The sequence below is a fragment of the Dufourea novaeangliae genome, unplaced genomic scaffold, assembly GCF_001272555.1.
Source record: "Dufourea novaeangliae isolate 0120121106 unplaced genomic scaffold, ASM127255v1 scaffold11, whole genome shotgun sequence".
In the NCBI taxonomy this organism is placed as follows: Eukaryota; Metazoa; Arthropoda; class Insecta; order Hymenoptera; family Halictidae; genus Dufourea; species Dufourea novaeangliae.
Genome location: NW_015373895.1, coordinates 1,151,228 through 1,171,499, shown reverse-complemented (window position 1 = coordinate 1,171,499; position 20,272 = coordinate 1,151,228). Strand labels below are relative to the sequence as shown.

General features: G+C 37.2%; 1 protein-coding gene across 1 annotated transcript; it reads left to right on the top strand.

Annotated features, from left to right (window-relative positions):
* Positions 1-1,690: 1,690 nt before the first annotated feature.
* LOC107190478 (cytochrome b5 reductase 4) lies at positions 1,691-19,605 on the top strand. Its single transcript, XM_015579290.1, has 11 exons — positions 1,691-1,800; positions 3,858-4,146; positions 12,579-12,749; positions 14,160-14,260; positions 14,989-15,151; positions 15,615-15,877; positions 16,666-16,888; positions 17,711-18,005; positions 18,167-18,253; positions 18,347-18,505; positions 19,264-19,605. The coding sequence occupies exons 2-11, from the start codon at positions 3,948-3,950 to the stop codon at positions 19,316-19,318; spliced, it is 1,716 nt and encodes a 571-aa protein (XP_015434776.1). The 5' UTR covers positions 1,691-1,800; positions 3,858-3,947; the 3' UTR covers positions 19,319-19,605.
* Positions 19,606-20,272: the final 667 nt, after the last annotated feature.

Below are 20,272 nucleotides of genomic sequence, written 5' to 3'. Positions count from 1 at the left end.
AAAAGGTGGAAGTGGCTTACAATAGCTTTCATGTGATAAAAACTTCAGTTCCAAAAAATTTTTTAAATAATAATTAAATCAAGTCCATCGCTACTATTAGTCCGTCAGTTCTTTTCCAGGGAATCCAAACTTACCATGTACCCCAACCCAAGTTCGTTAGAATAGCGCACACGACAGCTCCAACGGTTAACTTTACGCGACACTTGGCGTTAATGCCTAGCGATTGATCTTTTAACGCATTCCTTATCGCAACTAATATACATAATTTCAATATTCAAATTACCATTTATAAATAGATTATCTGAACTGTTACGTCCCGAAACACCGAAATTCTTCGAAAATTTCACGGGTTGTAAATCCGCTTCGCTGGTTTGCGACGGTGTAAAACAAGACGTTGACTTCACAAAGGTTCTCGTGAAGTCTAGTTAGGGTGGCAGGAATGATCGAATAGATCGGTTTCAGTAACAGCCTTTTACTAACATTTAAATTACAAACTGTTGATGTAAATATTCGTTTCTCGCAGAGAATGTATAAATCTCGCTTTCTGATTGGTGGCACCCTGGAGGAGAAGGCATATTCTCAGGTTTTTCCTGAGTGACGTGGTGGTGGAAACCTCCCCTTCAGGGCGAAGCGGGTGCAAGCGAAAAATGTTATGAGGTAAAATTGTAAAGCTAACGGAATGTTTGAGGTCTATAGCTGTCGTTCCTGGTTGAAGACGGAACATGAACATTTTTTTTTTTTTTGACTAGCAATGTTATACAAGCACATATAAACATATTGTTTGTAATTAATTGAAATATATTAAGGAGTAATATGTAATGTTTGTACACTGAAAGTGACACGATCCGTAAGAAGTTCGATACATAATACGTATTGATTCAATTAGGAAAAATTTATTCCTTATGCCTTTCCGTTTTTAGGGTGTTTTCAACACATTAATAATATTAACTTAACTTCAGTGGAAAAACCTGTTTTCAAGAATGTTTTTATTAAGTATTATTTATGCCAACACGAAACCATTGTTCCCAAAATTTGTTTCATTTAAACCTTTTCTTACCCTTCTTTTTATACGAGCCTTGATGGTTGCAAGCAGTAACTGCTGGTATGAAGTTTTAGTAACACATTATTGAAACGTGAAATTTTGTTAAAAATATAATTACATAAGAATAACTGATATTTTTATGAGCCCAAGAGCGGGATTCATGGTCACTTCTTATTCTTAAGCATTTTCTTAAGTCCCGCCTAGATTCATTCATAGTCTGGAAATAAACATTTACTTAAGCATATACTTAGTAAAGAATTCTTATTTGAATTGTGATTCATATTTAGTTGTTAAGAACTTTTTAAGCACGTATGTATTCACAGTCAAATACGAACTTCTTATTCGGGATATAAGTTTTAATTCGAAGCTCATCCGGAGACTGATTTTCGAAAGTTATCGAGATGGCGACTCGATCGTTCATCAGAAAGTAACAGAGAGAGACTAAAGAGGGCAGTGGCATCGATGATCACGTGCGCGCGAGTGACTGTGCGTGGTATGGCGTGGTACATAGGGTGAATGTCACTTTGTACTTTGTAGCTACTTGCTTTCTTATCACCTGACAAAGAACATTCATTATCCTTGGTGATTTTATTATTGGTTGCGTCTCGTCCTGAGTTAAGACGTACCTGTGTAGTGCGGTGAGAGACTGGCTCCTGCATTTTTCGACTTGAAATGTGGCTCACGATCGCCGATTGCTTTTTGAGGTTAGCTCACGACTGTGGCGGCTTCTGTGTGCTGTGATATTGTCCCGCGAAACCGTGAGTTCACAATCAACTAGATTCTTTTATTCAAACAGATTCCACGCGTTGATAAGTTTATCCGATTATTCGAACATGAAATGATTTAGTTGTCACCGTAAACTAGCCATCTCGTTACATCCTTCCACCTACGTCGTGATTTGTTATTACCGTTGGGTTCTAAACACGTTTCCACATTGGAATAACACTCATAACAGCTTCTACATTACTTTCACAATCGCACAATGCTTTAACCACTGATTTTAATGAAATATAAATCTAGACAGTCAATAGTTTTACAAATATTTAACAATAAAGATCACACTTAACCGGGTGCGTGCAATCACTTTCTCCCCTCCCTCTGCGATGTGCGAGCAAAAGAGGAGCTACTCCAGCTCTACTACTGTCCTTTGGTCTCTCTTCATCCCTACCATTAGACCGCGCAGTCTATTATACATGGTGGGACAATAACTATTACTACCTCAGATATTTTCGAAACTATAAGATTCACAGAAATATTTGTTTAACCAAAATTATTGGCCCCCATTTTATCAACGGAAATTTGAATGGCAACATCTACTTTAATTTGATTAAAGATATATCGGGTCCTTTGCTAGAAGAATTTCCTTTATTTACACGACAAACCATGTGTTATCGACATGATGGATGTCCAGCACATTATTCATTGATTGCGCGAAGGGAACTCGATGAAAAATTTCAAAATCGTTGGATTTGACGCGGCGGTTCAATATAATGGCCAGCTTGTTCACCAGATTTGACACCACTAGATTTCTTTTTATGGGGAACATTGAAAGATAAAGTGTACAAAGAAGTACCAACTACACCTCAAGCATGGAACAGTGAATTATTGCAGCCTGTGCGTCAATAAGTTCTGACGTCGATCCAATATTGCATTGATAATGATGGTTATCATTTCGAATATCTATTATGATCTTATGTAATAAATCGTTAAACTTGTTTTAAGCTGTTGTTAAGCTGCTCTGTCATTCTACGGAAACAAAAACATACCGATTCGTTTAAAAAAATGGAGGTGACCTTGAATTATCCGAAGTACCTCCACCTGCAAAAAAACTATTAGCATTGGTTCAACAAATATTTCTGTGAACCGTATAGTTTCGAAGATATCTAAGGTGGTAATAGTTATTGCCTCTCCCTGTATATCTGTTCACGATAAACTTACTTAACCGTAACGACAGTTGTATTGGGCTTGGGACAATTCTATTGAAATAAATACACAATTATGATAATTAACAAACTAAGTGGAAGAAATTATTATTATTATGTTTACTATACTTTCTTAACTAACCATCTGCATGACATATTATTAAATATATTTGTAGTATTGTTATTATTGTCTTTATTACTTTGCAATACTTGACATTAACATGTGCAGTGGGTAAATAAAGGTATTTACTCATTTCTAGTTTTTAGATTGTACTATGAAAATTCACATGGTTTTATTTTTGTAATAATATATTCTATGCACAAACGCCTTTATTATCCGTTGCACGTTTAACTAGTGTAAACACTATGTACATATACTATAATCATTTTAAATTCGAGTAATTAAATTACATATTACCGAAGGTGTCCAGTTGTAAAAACGTTCACTTTCACAAAATATGTACGAAGTATACAGTGGACTCTAACTATATTGCCATGGTCGAGGCTGTAAGGGAGTAAAATGGCAATGAGTTCAGAGCTCCCTCCATGTTAGGTTCTATCGTCATTGCCTCGGCCTCAATGCCTGCGCAAACGCTGGGTCGTGCTGGTACGCAGGCGTACACAACGTGGTGGGAGAGCGAATCTGAGTGTTCGAAAGTACGTGTGGGGGGAAGTGCCTCGCGTGGCAATATGTTTAGTGGTAATATAGTTAGAGTCTACAGTATTTCAATCTGTCTTCTAATCCTCTAACACATACGCCGAACGCATAGTCCTCATTCCAAGCCCATCGGAAGCGACTTCAATAACTGAAACCTTGATCTGACCGTTCAGATCAGTCAAAGCCTCTGAAACGCGCGGGAACGAGTGCAAAAGTTTTTCCGCTGTTTCCTCAGATTCTAACCGGGACTATGGCATGCTGGAAGGCAGTACTTTGAATCGTTAGTTGCTGTTCAAAATCGTTGGAACTGAAGTCACTCGGCAGGATGAACAAGAGATCGGATTTTCGGAAGACAGGTTCGGAGGAAAGCGGAGGAAAGTATGACGCGAACGACATTCAGGAAAAGATGAAGAAGGTAGGCGTGAAGTCCTTATCACCAGCTAGTGGAGTAACTCGGGTGAAGCAGCTTCAGGAATCGAACAAGGTTCTGAGCCAGCTGGGATCGTCTTCCGGTTCAGCCACCGGTGAGCCAACACGATTGCTACGAATGCTTTTGACTGTAGCTTGTATTTGTTAGTATGTGTTGGCACGGATGTTTCATGTTCATTATATAAATGGTTTACCAGAAATAGGACATGGCCTGAGAAGTTGAAGACCCGCAAGGTGGGGAAGATCTGGTCCACCCATTACTTCTACTGGTCTTTTTTATAGATTTTAGACTCTAACATTCAATATCTTGAATAGTCTTGAAGCTAACCGTCTGATATTTTGCCGGAATAATAATTTTTGCAATCACTGTGAAATTTTGTGGATTAGAAAACAATACAAAGAAGTGTAAATTATGAGAGACGCTATGGAATGTCATCAGTGGAACTTGGGGTCTAATGTCTCCTCATCTCTACTGATTACTACGCATAAGCCACACCCTCGGGAATCTTCTGACATACCAGGCTATGTCGTCAAAACACCTGTAACATCTGAATCCTCATTATTCAATTAACCAAAGGTTTTTCTCTACTTTGTCGTCACTCATCGGTTCGATTTACAATCAAACTCCCCTTCATGGTCGTACGAAGTCAGTGGACATCTTGGGGTCGGACTCTCGAATGGATCCTTATCATCCTCATGCCCGGTTCGCATTATTGGGTCAGGATAGAGCAGGGCAGGGCCGATCGGCGAGTGTATTTTGTCCCCTGTCCTGTCCCAATAGTGAGAATTGGTCTTATTCGATGTGGACTGAACAACGCGGGATTGGAATCAGTGCTTAGCAACTGACAATTGGGAATCCCTACTGGTTTGCATTATTGGGTCAGGACAGGGTAGGACAGGGCCGATCGGCGTGACCATTTGTTCTGTCCCCTGTTCTGTCCCGATAGTGAGAATCGGTGCTTGATCAGGTTCGTAGACAAGTCGCGTTTTTAATAAGATACGAAAAGAGTTTATAGTTCAGATAACATCTAGTAGTCACTCAATGGTCAGATGCTTGACCAACCTACTGAGTTGAGCCATGCTCAATATTTCATTCTTTGTCTTTCTGTACATGTTTCTAAAAACATTTCAGATCGCATGATGTCACGGTAGAAATTAATGTATGAGAAAATTCATACTGGTGAAAATTATTTCGACTTTTTGAATTTCATCCAACTATGTTATGCTGATTGTGATCTGACGATCTATGTACAAGGTGTCGAAAAAGTATGTGGCTCGGCTACCATAGCTGGACTCTACACCTTCGGATCGGTGTAGATTTGCTAAGAAAATATACCGCAAAATTCGAGGACTAGAGATGTGCCGACTAGTGGCGTCATCGGCCATGCGGGTTGCATCATATGACTCATATGTTGGGTCACCTCATATGTGACGGTAGTCGTTGTGTTCATTAACACTGTTTTCCCATTTTAATGTTGTTTTTACATACTATTATTACAACAGTGTTACACAGAGTGACCCAATAATTCTGTTCACTTTGAATATCTTCGTTATTTTTAGAGATATGGAAAACCTTTACCTACAAAAGTTGTATGGTACAATGGGTGCCATAACATTCCAGTAGTAATTATTTTGCAAGAGGATGATTTTCAGAAACTTCAAAGTTTACTCTATTTTTTTTAAATGGCATGCTATACGTTTTTATGCATAGCAAAATAGGGAATGTTTAGATGATTTTAACGACATCTAATACAAGGTCATTCTATATATGTATCGATTTACTAGAATACCTATATACTTCTAATAAAAAACTTGAAAATTAACCTTCTACAGTATGCATTATTTTGGTCTTGAACTCTGTGAATTTTAACCTACAAGTTTCTCTGCAAAGGAGTATTGTATGTCTTGTACATGCTTGGAATATACTAGTTTCACTTCTCAATTTAATATAGTCATTTCCACTTTGTGTTCTTATTAGAGTAATTAAACCGTGGGCATAAAGTTTTATCACTAGGCTGCAGATGTTTATGCAAATTCAGAATTTAAGACGTTAATTTATAAACATGACAATCAGATAGACATTTATTTCCCCTATTAAATGTATTATTATGTTGATAGTAATATATAAGTATCATTAAGTTTTACTAAAATCTTTATTTTACTGCTTTTGCACTTTAAAATTTGCTATAAATGCATAAACATCCGCAGTCTATTTATCATAGTCTATTCTTTTCAACGCTCGAAGTACCATTCGTACACGCCTCAAAAAAATGTCGAACCCGCCAATTAGAACAGGACATTAAAGTCAACTGGATAGAGACATACGTCGATGTGATCGATATTTGGCTAAACTTACCGTGCTTTAGAATTACAAACAGACTAGCAGGGTATCGAGCATCCGCAGGCAGATATCGTGGCTTTCATGGAACAGCTGATACGTATGAATAAATCGGTTGCACTTTTTAGCCCACGTACGATAAATATTTTAGCAGGGCCACAATATTTTCTCAAAGGCTTTTCGAGCCATCTTGTTTTTCTCACCGCGACGAAGTGGTTCCCAAAGTGTTTGTTGTTCCAACATTCTTTCACCATTTAAATTCTCTTTTCCCCTTTTTTGAACCAGAAAACTTTACACAGCTGGTCTCGATACACTGCACTCCATTCTTATGCAAAATGATATTTTCTAAAGCAATTCATACAGAGAAGAGCAAATGTAGGTATTTCTTTCTTTTCTTAACCTGTTAACCAGGTATGACGAAATCTTTCGTCATACCAGGAAGACAACTCCAATAGAGATGTTGATATATTTCGTCATGGAAATTTTTAATGGTGCGTATTACGTTTTACTTCGTTCTTACCCATTAAAACTTAGCGTGGCCATATGGGAAAATATTTATAAAATATATATGGGCCCATTGTGAAACGAGTTGAACAAAAGTTAATTCCCCGGTTAATAGGTTAAGTATCATACTGGGCTCAAAATAAACTAGAAAACTTACTGGAAAAGGAACTTTCTATCTCTGGAACGAATAGAGCAACGTTTTCGAAGGATAAAGAACTGACGAGACTTGATTGGATCATCGTTCGGTCGTTCCCTTCATAATTTTATATCCGGAACGGCAAGATCTTTAAATGAGTATTGGTTTCTCAGATGAAAATTTCTAGGTTCTCTTCGATCCAGAAATCGAGTCCAGCTCGATTACGTGACAGAAATGGATAATTTCCTCAAGCGAATCCACTTTCGGGATTGTGGCTCATATAAATATCGGGGAAAAATGGGAACGTTAACAATGTTATTGGCCCTCCTGTGCACCGAGGAATAGTGATTCTAAGTCTTTCTTTCTCGGGATATCAGTGAATTGCGTCCGCTAATACAGACAATTTTATAAATGAATTTAAAGAAACTGTATTGATGATCATATGACATTTTCTCCACCTGTTCCTCCTCTCGAACAACGGTTTCGACACTTTTTCTGGATGGTTCCTTCTTCAGAAATGTCTACAGAATCTGATACTGTGTAGCAAATTCGTGCTAGGTAAAGAACTTTTCGTAAAAATGCAAAAATAGTGCATAGAAAATACGCACATCGGTTCTTTTTTAAACTTTCACAGCTATTTACAACAATTAAGAATTACACAATTTAATAACTAAATACACTGTTGTATGCAGGGAACTCCTCTATTTTTCAAGATTAAATTGAACTTTCTAGTTTTCACGTAATACGTCATTCTTGGCCAAAATCGGATGTTTTTACAAAAGCTCATGGTTTTCAAAAACTGAGGGAAATTGAGAAATTTTGCTTCCGGATTCATGATGTGGACGAGGAACTCTATAAGGATCTTCCAATGGATATTGCAGATCAGAAGAAAAGTTTAAATTTGTTGGATAGTGTTATTGGATGATTATTGGGACTATGTGGAGTACTTGGCAACGTTGCTGAAGTAGGGCCATACCCGCGAAATATAAATACATTTCAAAATTATTTTACTTATTTTCTGTTTTAGTGTATTCTAATCTTCTAAATTATAATGCACGAGAATATAATTAACTTTACATATAAGAATATTGAATATTGACAACGCGGGAAAACTGAACACGCACCGCGTATATAGATATACGTGCAAAAGCAACGTTGCCAAACATACCAGAAACGAGCACAGTGGAGTCATACGACTAGCCAAAATATATTTTTTATTTACAATATAGTGATGAACGATCAATGGAAATGTCGTTGAATTTCATTCATGTAATTTTTATACATTATTAAAATGTATTAGCGGGTGTTTAATACCAATTATTAATATGTTACTTTATTGACTAGAGAGTCAGGTACGAACCACCTCAATAGACCACAGGGGTTAATAATCCAAGGTTAACAATGATTTACCCAAATCGCGGCGTAGGTCTGTCGGTCTGTGCGGAGAGCCACGCGCTCACTGGCGAGATCCTGCGTGTTAGGCACGCCGTAGCTACTATATTGATCTACCTGTTCGAGGGCTATATCGGTCGCGTGTGTTTCGTTGCAGTACCTTCCAGTCCACCACCACGGGATCAACGTTTCGTCCTCGAGTTTCTCTCGTGGTCACGTTTCATCTTCACAACAATCGAACTCGAACGATCTTTGAAATCAGCATACTTTGAACGATCATCCGATAGCGTCAGGATATTATTCCTGTTAGACATCACGAAACATGATCCTCGTCAAAGAAAAATATTAACAAGATCGAGACTGATTGCTTTCAGTTAAGACTTTGTTCTTTCATTATTTTATTTTCATACATTTTCCTTTTTTTTTTTTTCAATAGTTTTGGAGTACACCAGTTTTGACCGTCGTGTGGATCGATCGTGGCTAGTGTTTGTTTGGGTCACTTTTGTCACTTGGCAAGTGTATGTATGACCATTTTCGACGTCACCGCGATTTCGTACAGGTACGTTCGTGGCTTTCTCGCGTTCCCGCCGTTTTATCGTCGGTTTTATGGACCCGACATATCGGACTGTTAACGAACGAGGACATTTATTCGCCCTTCTGGTTTCGGTTTATTACTAAAATGAGATAGTGCTTGAATAAATATACCTTCTAGCGTTTAGTACTTAATTGTCTCTGGCAGATTTCCCTTTCGCCGTTTTTCATTTTACACAAGGTTTTGTTTTCACTATACTCGATATCGGTATTCGTATTTACTTCACTGAATTTCCTTTTTTTTAAATAATAAATAGTGATGGTATTCATTGTTTTCAAGAGTTTCTTTTATGGTCTCTCTAATTGTAAGACGTTAGTTTTCTTAACCTGTCAGTCGAGTGATTTTAGAAGAAGAAAAAAATAATATTGGACTTACTGGAATAAATAATAATACAACTAAATGTGGTTGTCTGTAGATACCAGAAATTAGAAAAGGAAACAGAATTATCGAAAAATATTATTTGATACAGACGATAAATTATCACATTTCCGCGGTTCACTGGTTAATATTCTGTTAGTGTATATTTATAATCAAATAAGCGCTGATTTGATCGAATATAAAAATACTTCCAGTATCTTTAATTTAATACTGTGATAACATTTTTGATTATGAACATGAATTTTTGCTGATTTCTCTTTTGCGGGTTTTCTTAATATTCTCTGTCAGTATTTGCATTTAATATAAATATGGATGACGCGGAATTTGATACGACAAAATCTTTTAGGATTTACGAACCAGAAGGCACAGCATATTTTCAAACTGTCAACGCATTTGACATAACCAACGCAAAAAAACTGAGTATCTCACTCTACAACTTGTTGGATAGATGTTCTACTGTATTCAATAAATTTGAAACCTTTCCGAGTTCCAAATGTCATTATGAAAAAACATTTGCTTATTTTGTTGTTATAATATATTTACAAATATGTCGATAAAAATTTAGTGATTTTAAATTTACAAATATGCATATACAGATCGCATTGCGTTGTAACATGTTGACTGCTATAGTGTTGATCAGTGCACTGACACTATTTTATGCGGAAAACAATTCAAAATAGTAACGGATACGATAAGTGCCGGTTGAAATAGCGCCTAAACTATCAACTTCGTGAAAAAGTGGGAAAGGAAAACTCTATATTCTATAGATCAAAGAATCTGGTGGAAAAAAAGAAATACAGGGTGTAACAAAAATGTTGGAGAACCCGAAAATGAGAGACTCGTGGGGTGATTTGAAACAAGTATTTCCTTAGCAAAAATGTTATCAGAGGCTTTGTTAACGAGATATTAACGAAAAACCCCGACCAATCAGAGCGCGAGTCTGCCGGTCGAGTTCCCGCGATAACGTCGGCTACGCGCTGCGATTGGTATTGACGCTCTGATTGGTCGAGGTTTTTCGTTAATATCTCGTTAACAAAGCCTCTGATAACATTTTTGCTAAGGAAAGACTTGTTTCAAATCACCTCACGAATCTCCCATTTCCGGGTCCTCCAACATTTTTGTTACCCGATTTTTGATCTTTTTAAACGGAATAATATATTTCCATGTCAATATCCTTCTGGACAAACAAGGGATGATTACAGAAGCGTCTATTTGAAAAAATGAAAACAGGATAAGAAAATATTCATACAATATGAAATCTTGCTTTGTTATTTCTTTCGCGCAGTGAATAGTTTAGGTGCTTATCGCGCGACACTCTATAGGGCCTATACAATTTACAGTAGAATAATAATCCACATATTAACTGTATTGCAAATAAATCTATAAATCTTTATATTATTAATCGTAACTACTTAAACAAATATATATATTTTATCACGACATTGTCTCAGTAAATTAAAATTTGGGTAATCAACCAGGATTGGCCTTTTCTCTACTGTCCTCGAAAAATCTGATGATTTCGCATCTAGATCGAGCCCGGTCCCTTCTCACGTTTGGAATGTTCACGCAGGAGGATGATTAAAAGTGTCCGGCCTCAAACGTTTCGATGAGAGAATGCCACGATGCTGCGGCGCGTCTTTGTTATCCGTCATGGACGGCGACGGGTCTCCGCAGAGTCTCGGTTTGCAGATTCAGGACGGTCAGTAATTAACGATAATTGCCTGGTAGCTTTGCCGATGTTCCCGGTTCCCGCGAACGTTTATACGCTTGGCTATGTTTCCACGAGCGTTGAGTTACAAACGAGCTTAATCAACATCGATATCCAGCCCAACTTATTAAGCGTCTTCTCGAGCTGAAAAGAGTAACGATGAATTTTCCGACCGTCAATTAAAAAGAAAAAAATTGAAATGTTCATTATAATTAGACTACGAATACTCGTTTTTTGCATTCGTGGATCACGTTGTATTAGGGTGAATAATAAGTTCGTTCATATTTCTTTGAAAGAGCAACAAGTGTTAAGTTTCGTTCTGTTATCCTAGTTTACACCTAACGAGTGCTCGGCTAAGTGAACCCACTGGGCCGAGCAGGGCTGTTCCTGGGATGATGGCCGCCCGGGTTAATCCTTAACAATTGAATGGTTTTATTTGAAATTAATATTTTATTCCACATATAAGTATGAAACTAACACATAATGTTTGTAATAATGTTGTTATAGTTGATAAATAGCGACTATTAGTTACCTACGGGAATTTAATCCACTAAATATGGCTATTGTAGCCTGCCCATAAAGATAGTTCCTTTTAGTATACGAGTACTGTTACAAAGATTACATATGCAATTAATTTGATTAAATTTTGTCGGTCTAAAATGATCATAACCATTGGAAAACTTTTGATTATTATTCTTACTAGTCCAAGTTTTACATATAATAAACGATCTGCGGCCGTCACTGCATTTGGCCGCCCTGGTGCGGGGGCATCTTCTGCACCCCCGCCAGGAACGGCCCTGGGGCCGAGCACTCCCCCAGTTTGAACGCATATTCTAGCACTTGGCCCAGTATAATTCGGCGAGAAAATCGACGATCGAGTGAATAGAAGCATCTTCTATTCACTAGGCCGGGTATTCCCTCCCTTCCTCAGCGCCGGATCAAGGGGGGGGGTCTAGGGTGCGTATTGTTCACTATAAAGTGAACGAATTTATTACTTTACCTAAGAAAAATCAGAGTCGAAGAAAAATTTTATCAGTAGAGAGTTACACAGAAATTAGTTTATTCCACGAAGGCTTACACCACATTGTAAATAATTTAAAACTTCCATTAATCTTTATTAAATTTTTTAATATATTGAGTTTTTACACTACACATTACACACACACTTACTTCCTTGTATTTTTTTTTTGCATGGTATCATTGCATATTGGAAATATGATTTCATCAGTCTTTCATTAGTTCACGACAACGATTCATATTTGTAATTGTAATTTACTCAATGATACTAGTGCCATACGAGGAACGCACATTAGCGTTCATTGAGTGTCCATAAGAACGGTGCACCTAATGTCCCGCACAGGTCGTGCCTTTATAATTTGTAAAAGAAGTTTAATTTATGAATTACATTATTTTGAAATTTTTTATTCTTGCATTAAAAAAAGTGAATGTTATCGAACGTCTAGTTCTCATTGTTCGCAGGCAATCCTCGAAATAAAACAGCCCTAACGCCCGGCCATAGTCTGATGGACTGGATCCGATTAACTAATTCTGGCGTCGATTTAACCGGCGTTGGTGGCGTCCCGCGAGTCATATCTCTGTCCGAGCTGGCCAACCATAACAAGCAGAACGACGCTTGGATCGCAATTCGAGGTATGAACCCAGCAATACCTCAGAAATTGAATTCCTTGAGATCCAAATTTATTCGAAATTTCTATTGAATTAAACATTCTTGAGAATGACTGGATCAATTTAAGGTAAATGCAAGATATTGACCCAAGTACAGTTAAAAAATCGAATTTCTTCATTAAGATCGAAATTTATTCGAAATATACATATGTATTATACAAGGTGACCCACCTAACTCTGCCACCCATAATTATTCTCTTATTTGTCACGATACAAAAAATGGTTCAGGAGAAAGTTAGTGTATTTTAGGGGGGGAATTAGTCTATGTGATTGAAGGTCATGTCAAAGTCATATCTTCTGAGATTTCTCTAATGGTAACATTTTTTTAAAATGTATTATCCTATTTTTTTTTGTGTGCCATTACAAACAGGAGATTAAAACGTATCCAATAATGTATTGCACTATGACCTTGAAATGACTTTGGACTGAAAATTTCACACGCAACTGGTTGAGGTGGAAGCTCACAGAAAATGAATTGCAGAAATAAAATAAATGCCATAATCGCAATAATTATTTTATCTCCTCTTTGTAGTGGCAAACAAAAAATAGGGCATTCCATTTAAAAAAACGTTACCATTAGAGAAATCTCAGAAGATATGACCTTGAGATGACCTTCAATCTTATAACCTAATTTCTTCCATAAATACTCTAACTTTCTCCTGATCCATTTTTTTGTACCGTGACAAATAAGAGAATAATTAAGGGTGGCCGGGTTAGGTGGGACACCCTGTATATCGAGTTAAAAATTTCTTGGGGTACGTCGACCAATTTGTGGCAAATTGAACATTCTCGAGGCTATAGAATATAATCAACCAGTTCCGGAGTTCTATCTACGCTTATTTTAACTCGGTCACAATAATAATTTACCCAGACCATAGGATCCGATCTCCGCTGATGAGATTACACATCGATCGCCGTTCTCATTTGCTAACACATTACTCCGAGCGAACCACTTAAGTGAAATTAACTCATACATATATGTATGTATTTGGTTGGTGTATATAAAACATCGTTTTCACAAATGAAACTTAAACCGCCTATTTTATAAACAAACGTTGAACGTAAAAAAATCGGATATTAGAGCCGCAGGCGTTTTTTCCTGTTCATTGCAAGAACTACGCAAATATCACCATTTCGACCATGTTAGAAGGACATTTATAGTGTGTTAGTCAAACGTAACACTTCTTAAGCTCTCAGATATTGAGCCTGATTTCAATGAAGACGATAATGATCAAAATGCAAATAACCATAAATGATAAAAAAATATTCAGACACGGTAGCCTTCGATGGTATCGCCTAAATATAGTGGATTACTGAGCGTTATACTCAATATTTAGAGACGTTTACGATTGTAAAATGATGTGTCAAACACAGGAATCGTCTTCAACGTGACACATTACATGGACTTCCACCCAGGAGGGATCAGCGAGTTGATGAGGGGCGTTGGCAAGGACGCAACAAAACTGTTTGAAAACGTGAGTCCAAGTAGTTCCTATCGCCACTCGATCAGTTGAGGGGCTCAAAGGAAGAGTGGTACAAGTGACACGACCTTTAATTTGAGAAAACTGTGGGTATAGTTAAACTTTACCAGAAAAATCTGTATACTTCCAAACATTATACCTCATTACTATACGCACTGTTATTAGAAAACACCTGTACCATCTTTTTCATATCTCGTTTTTTTTTTTAAAAATGTGTTCAATTTTTTTCCTGAGTCCCTCAATTGGAAAAGCTCTTTCGGATAAGCCACTCGAGCCTGTTGTCCAAATCACAATACAGCGGACTCTAACTACATTGCCACTAAATATATTGCCACGCGAAGCACTTCCCCCTCACAAGTACTTTCGACCACATAAATTCATTTCCCACCACGTTGCGTACGCTGGCGCACCAGCACGATCCAGCTTTTGCGTAGGCTCTGAGGCCGAGGCTATGACGATAGAACTTAGAATGGAGGGGGCTCTGAACTTACTGCCATTTTACTCCCCTACAGCCCCGATCATGGCAATGTAGTTAGAGTTCACTGTAATTGGGTCAAATTCAATTGACCGCCAAGGTTACTTCCTTATAAGTTTCTTATCAGACCAATAAGTTCAAATAAGACATTTCTGATCTTTCCTTTCGTCTGCCTTGTCCGGAAGGGTCCGAATGATCTCCAGAATTCGATGATTATTTTTACGTACCCATAGATCGTTCGTTGCAGGTTCACGCTTGGGTAAATTATCAGAGCATCCTTCAGAAATGCGTGGTAGGAAAGTTGAGCCGTGGTTCTATCAGCGGTCCTACCTTGCCATCAACAGAAATCACTTCCTCGAGCTCCACGGATTGTACCAACGCTACTTTGGGCCTGATTAAAAGTTGTACGAGTAAGTCAATCCATCTTATACAGGGTGTCTCAAAATAGCTTCGATTCCCAGAAATGAGGGGTTCCCGGGATGATTTGAAACAACTTGTTCCTTAGCAAAAATATTATCCGAGGCTCTGTTAACGAGATATTAACGAAAAACCCCGACCAGTCGTAGCGCCAGTATGTCAGCCGACTACCCGCGGTAAAGTTGGCTACGCGCTGAGATTGGTAGCCAACGCTACCGCGGGAAGTCGGCTGGCCGACTCGCGCTCTGATTGGTCGGGATTTTTCGTTAATATCTCGTTAATAAAGCCTCGGACAACATTTTCGTTAAGGAAAAAGTTGTTCCAAATCATCCCGAGAACCTCTCACGTCCGGGAGTCGCAGCTATTTTGGGACATCCTGTATAGTGTCTTTGAGTATAAAGGTGTAATACATAAAAAAGAAACCAGTAAATAATCGCTGCCATTTTTTACTTCCAGCGCGCAGTATTAGTCCAGAAAACGTAAACGAATGTAGCCCATCGAATGTGAAGATGGACTGGAGGCAAACGTCTAATTCGATTACATTGTTCTACCAAACGATACGAGATTATCCAAGCGTTTATTACCAACTGAGAAGGATAAGCGACTCGAAGCTGGTCTTCAAGTTGTTCTTCGAGAAGGATGTGATCACGCACGAGCTCGAATTGACGGCGGGCATTGAATGGCCGCCGGTTTGCAAAAGAAATTTTGATACCATGGAGGTAAATAATTTAATCTACTAGAATGAAAGTTTTTACTACATACTTCTGTGTGTCATTTCAAATCATAGAAATTTAGAATGTAGAATTTGATTAATCTGGGTTAGACGGCTAAAAGAATAGAAGAATTACTGGACGGAATATTGGTTGGTCAGGAGAAAACAAATTTGTGTTTATTTTCTTCTATATACCACTTATTCTACTTTAGATAATCACTGTTCAACACGATTTTTGATCTGCAATATCCATTGAGAGAACCTTATTAAGTTTCTCGTCCAGATCCCGAATCCTGAAGCAGAATTTCTCCATTTCCCTCAGTTTTTGAAAAATATGAGCCTTTGTAAAAACACCTGATTTTGAATCCGATACTATATATCAAATTTATGTTAGGTGAAGAACTTTTCGTAAAAATGCAAAAATAGTGCATAGAAAGTACGCTCATCGGTTCTTTTTTAAACTTTCACAGCAATCTACAACCATTAGAGATTACACAATTGTATAACTATATACAGTGTTATATTCAGGAAACTCTGATCTATCTTTCAAGATCAAATTGATCTTTCTAACCTTTTAGGTTTGACGTAATACGTCATTTTTGCCCAAAATCGGGTGTTCTTACAAAAGGTCATGTTTTTTTAAAAATTGAGGGAGATAGTCTCGTCGGACGAGAAATTCTGTAAGGATCTCCCAATGGATATTGCAGATCAGAAAAGAATGTTTAAATTTGTTGAACAGTGTAATAGAATAAAATTAATTGGAGAAAAGTTTATTAAATTGTGTTGATTGTGTAGGTCGACTTCACGTTCACTAAGAAGATAAAAGAGATATGGAAAACACAGGGTAGCCACACAATATCGCGGGAGCCAAATACTAGTAGTCGATCCTACAAAGAATACGAGGTACTCACGAATACACCGCTCTCTAAATTAGTTCATTTCTTGGTCCTACGAGCGAAGAATTCCTTGGAACTGGTACCCATTGGAAGACACGTAGAAATCAAAATGAACGTTATGGGTGGGTAATTACAACTTAAAATCTATGCTCTTTTCATGCCTAATTCTACCGATAATTTACCACTGATATCCTTGCATTTTTTCACCATTATTCTACATGCCCTCTAGAGTGTGTCTGGTTTATCTGAGAACACTTAAATATCTCAAAATATGTGAATGATACGAAAAAATGTTTCACACAAAAATTGTACGATATCGAATGAAACATACTATAATTTTGTCTATTCGACCTTGCGATGACCTTGAAACGACCTATGAAGGTCATATGAAAATTTTCAAATGGGAACCTGCATTTTTTATTACATACTCTGGTAACTAACATCGAGACATTTCCAAAGTACATACGTAGTAGTGTTTTGGAAACGTCTCGATGGAAGCTACGAGAGTATGCAATAAAAAATTTTAATGACTTTTACTGACTGGATGTGTTTCTGGAAATGTCGAAACCTCGAAACACGTTGAACCCCTAACAAGTTTCAACAATTCGAAACCTTGCACTTTTTAAGGTTTCAAGTCACCCTTAGACAAAAGTATAGTATGTCCATCTTTATATCGTACAATTTTTGTCCAAAACATTTTTTCGTATCGTTCATATTTTTCAAGATATTTGAGCGTTCCCAGATAAACCGAACACTGTATGTTGCAAATAAAATACGATCTTACAAATCAAAAAAGATATCTAACATGTGACAAGTTTGAAATTGATCTAACGTTTTAGAAGTCATCCAGAATCGATCTACCATTTGTTAAATCTCCTTCATCGATTAAGTAAACAATTGCCTAATGTTCTAACGGAAATCCTTCATTTTTCTTTCATTTTCAGGAATGGATGTATCACGATCGTATACGCCTGTCCCCTCGTGCCTTCACCCCGGCGATATGCCGCCGAATTATAAGTCCGACTGTATATGTTTGATGATCAAGAAGTACGAAAATGGCGCTCTGAGTCCGTCCATAACCAACCTACAGGCAGGCCAGACCCTTATGTTGAGCAACGCTTTAGGTGCCTTTGTAGTTGAATCCTTTGATCGTTATTCTGTCATTCATATTTTGGCTGGTGGCACGGGTTTGACCGTGATGCTTGGGATCATTCAGCGGGCCCTGGCCAGGCGTACCGTGTTAGTATTTATTCTTTTCTACTGTTCCACTTAAGTAGATTAAATTAATCTTTTTATCGAAGTTCTTATTTAATTGTGGTTTATCGAGTTGCATGCAGTCAACAGTCTATTCAAAAACAAAAGAAAGTTCTGTAGAACGTTGTATCTTGTAATTCTTCTAGGAAAACTATAAACCTCCTCAATTTCAACAAAGACAGTGACAACATGTTCTACGTGGCGCAGCTGGAAAAAGTTGGCATGGATAAGAAGTGAGTGCCTTGAAATCAATGATTGTAATTTTTATTATTACGTTACTAACTCGGTTTAAATAATTATTAGCTTAAACAATTGGTACTCCTTAGATTGAAGGTCACGCATATCCTTTCGCAAGCAGAAACTACATGGATGGGCAGACGTGGCACAGTGTCCTATGATTTAATGAAAGAGCTGATTGGAGAACATAGTCCTGAAGCGTGTATCTTTACCTGTGGTCCTCAAGGATTCCTCCAGGCTACAAAAAAGTAAAATTGACCTTCTTTTTAGACGTATTTGCGCTGATTGAACCACTACTTTCTAGCGGGAAAAAGTTGGATACAATAAATATTTGTTTATATACAGTAAAGACACTATAATTGTTCGAAATTTGGGACCGTATGCGCGCAATAAGCATGAAGGATCAACATTTACACCCCTTGTTACTTTCGCTCTTGGTATGTTCCCGGAACAAGAAAGGACATTGAGCAAAAAAACAGAGGAATTGAGTGTCAAGTCATCGACGAAGGTTTAAATGCCCGCGTATCGGTGAGACAACACTAATACAACAATGAACTTATTTAATTTTTATTTTTTTTCCAACGAAACTTTCTAATGTATTTGTGAGATTTTTCTGATTAAAACAAGATCAAACACGGTATAATTTGGACCATATTTACTTATTGATCGTTTACAGCACTTAATCAATATCAATAGGTAAATATAATTCAAATTATATCGTATTTGATCTTGGTTTAATCAAGAACATCTCACAAATACGTTAGAAAAAGTTTCATCGAAAAAAATAAAGAGGTTCATCGTTGCATTAGTGTTGTCTCAGACAGTGTGTAAATCTTTCTGCGCAGCTAACGCGGCTTTACTGTATTTATCCAAATATACCCAGTACCATAATATTTATGTTAATACAAATCACATTATATTCATATTTAATACAAAACTTAATGCAGCAGATCCTTTTGTTCATCATTAAGCTATTAATACAGAATTATTATTATACTGTTTTCAGATTTATTCAGAAACTCGGCTGGAAACCCTATCAAACGTACGATTTTGACAACTAGCCATCTTCAGCGAAAGTATATTCTCCCTTTTGATACCAAAAACTCTAGTAGTCGAGCTTTTATTCGAAAAATTATTTACGCGTACTTCTAGGTTCTTACAAGATAGAGCCATTTTGGGTATTTTTACTCCTATTTCCGCCCACACTGTCGATAATTCGTGTGGTTCGATTGAAAACGATTCATCAGTAGTGCCAGTGAAGGCACTAATTGATAAGAAGCATAAACATATTGTCGTTCTAGTTCTTAAGTGTTTTATTACAGCTACTTTGATCACCTCGAATAATGATTTAACGGTACACTTTATGAACATTTTGAGACGTGGAACTTAAATGGCATCAAGGGGCACATTTTATAATGTACGTGCTTTATTTGTGGGTGGAGGCATTTCAGAGATTTCAAGGTCACCTTCATTTTTTTAACGGAATAACCTATTTTTTATATCATAGATCGATAGAGTATCAAATTCTGAATAAAAGTGTGTTGACCTGCATATGTCCTAAACCTAATAGTTAACGAAATATTTACGTAAAATTTTCATAAAGTGTACCGTTAAGTCATTATTCGAGGTGATCAAGTTAGCTGAGACACCCCTTATAATAGACTGCACGGTCTTATGGGAGGCTTGAAACCGACACCAAAGAACAGAATGTCTATGCTAGTTTCTAAACTAAGAAAACTGAGTTTAAAGTTTATGCAGTTTAATATTATAGAAGCAGAAAAGTAGTAAAACAATAACGACAGACACTGTAATATCATCTAATGAATAGTTATTTATTACAATTTTTAATTGTTGTTAGTATTTCGAGATACAACCATTAAGAAAAAAAACTCAAAGTTTCTCGGATTCCACTCAGAGTTAGGATTTAAAAGAATATTTGTTGTTTGCTCAGTTGAATTTTCTTTATATCATGGTGAATTTGGATTCTTTGAACCAGTGAGACGCACGTAGATTGA